Source organism: Morus notabilis, unplaced genomic scaffold (assembly GCF_000414095.1).
Source record: "Morus notabilis unplaced genomic scaffold, ASM41409v2 Scaffold3870, whole genome shotgun sequence".
NCBI lineage: Eukaryota > Viridiplantae > Streptophyta > Magnoliopsida > Rosales > Moraceae > Morus > Morus notabilis.
In genome coordinates this window covers 21265-23254 of record NW_010363797.1, presented here as the reverse complement: position 1 = coordinate 23254, position 1990 = coordinate 21265, and the positions used below count along the sequence as shown (strand labels likewise).

General features: G+C 33.4%; 1 protein-coding gene across 1 annotated transcript in view; it reads left to right on the top strand.

The window, feature by feature from the left end:
• The window catches only part of LOC21385855 (F-box protein PP2-A15), an 8328-nt gene extending 7617 nt beyond the window's left edge, over positions 1 to 711 (top strand). The window contains exon 4 of the mRNA XM_024170070.1: positions 1 to 711. Within this exon, the coding sequence (XP_024025838.1) occupies positions 1 to 393 (393 nt within the window). The 3' untranslated portion in view covers positions 394 to 711.
• The last annotated feature ends 1279 nt before the right edge of the window (positions 712 to 1990 follow it).

Below are 1990 nucleotides of genomic sequence, written 5' to 3'. Positions count from 1 at the left end.
CCTGCTGATATTTATACTATATCTTTCAGGCTTCACCTTGGAAGGTTTGCCAAAAGGTTGGGTCGTCGTGTTTGCAGTTTTGAGCATACTCATGGTTGGGAGATAAAGCCAGTACGATTTGAATTGTCCACTTCAGATGGTCAGCAAGCGTCGTGCGAGTTCTGCTTAGATAAAACCGACCACTGTGATGTAAATGGCAACCATAAGCGGGGATGCTGGATAGAATACAAGGTAGGAGAATTCATTGTCACTGGTTCAGATCCTGCGACCGAAGTTCGATTTTCCATGAAGCAGATTGATTGTACGCATTCCAAGGGTGGCCTCTGTGTAGATTCCGTGTACATTATACCAAGTGATCTGCTAGAGCGTAAAAGAAGAGGGATTTTGAAGTAGCTACACTCAGTGGGAAGTTGTTGAAGATAACATAAGATCGATCTAGTCAAGATTTACCGTAACACCTTATACTTCTGAAAGTCCTTTGATGTTTTAGAGGATGCCATCTTATTTTGTTTTTTCTGCAGTAGGCGTGTATCCTCTACTTTAATGCCATTCTTTTCTCTATGTATTTTGATCAGTTTTGTTTCGTTTTATACCTTTTGCAGATTAACAGTCAGAACAATTATTATTTGTTCGTTACTTCTGTTTTCAAGTTGTTTTCTGTAAAGCATTTTGTATCTTAGGATCCTAATGAATACAACAAATCTTCCCCAAGTTTCATCAAATTTACTGTTTTATGATGCTTGTATCGTCATGCTATATATATAGACTACAGGGAAACTCTGATGATGGCGAAACTAACTTGTTGATATTTCTAATAGCATAAATAGGAAAATCATGGTTCTCTTCCAAAAGAACAAGAAAAATGATGACACGTCACAAAGAAAGTTTTGCAGAAGATACAAGGCCTTCTGTCACTAACCAAGTTTGTCAAGTCTAAGGACGGGCACTTTTAGTTAATACTGAGTTTTTTTTTTTAATTATTTTTTATTTCTTGTCGTCTCAAGTACGCTATTCCTTAGACTAGGGATGGGCACTTCTGGTTTAAGGGTTTGTTCTTTTGTCGTTTTTGAGTTAGGTGATTTGAGTGTAGATTTTAAATTGAGTTTGAGTTATAACTTGAGTTTGTGTTTGGTTGTGTACATTTGAGTTATGATTTGAGATAATAATCTTTTTGAGTTTGTGTTTGAGTGAGTCAAAATTTAAATTTGTATTTAGATAGTATTTTAATAAAAACTTAATGTTGATGGAAAATTTTAATAAGGTATATGGGTGGGGTTTTATTCGTCTTTTCATTGTCAACGCATAGAAAAAAAATCATCTCAATCAGAATTAAAACGAAAAAGTTATAGCATTTTTAAGATTAGAAAAAATAATGTTTAATAATTTGAGTTGGAATTTCTGAACTCGAGTTGAAGGAGAAATTTGAACTCGAGTTTTAATTCCAAACTCGAGTTCAAACTTAAAAGAAAATAAACTTGACTCAAAAAACGAGCTGCCGAACAGTCCCTAAGTTTTTTGTATTATTTTTTATTTCTTTTAATATAATACGAGATTAAATTCGCTCCCTCTCAAATTCAAAATATCACTTTCTTAGTCGGGCGCTTCTAGTATATACCAAGTTTTTTTTATTATTGTTTATTTCTCTTAATATAATACGAGATTGAGTCTGCATCCTCTCAAATCTAAAATACCACTCCATTGGTTACTTTATACCATTTGAAATTGTAATGGTTGAGAAAAACAAAAAATGGAACCCTTTTAAGCAGGGAATGTTTTTATATTTTTATCTGTTATTTCCACAAGCATCCATGCCTTGATTGATATCTTTACTAACTTGGTTTTTGTATATAAATTGTAGATTGTAAGTGATGAAGCAGAGCAGCATCCTCAAACTTCTGTCAGTGATTGATTGCGATTGTTTGCAATATCTGAAATCCACTTTGATACTAGCGTTTTATTTTTTAAGTTCTGTTATTTGGCAACTGATATA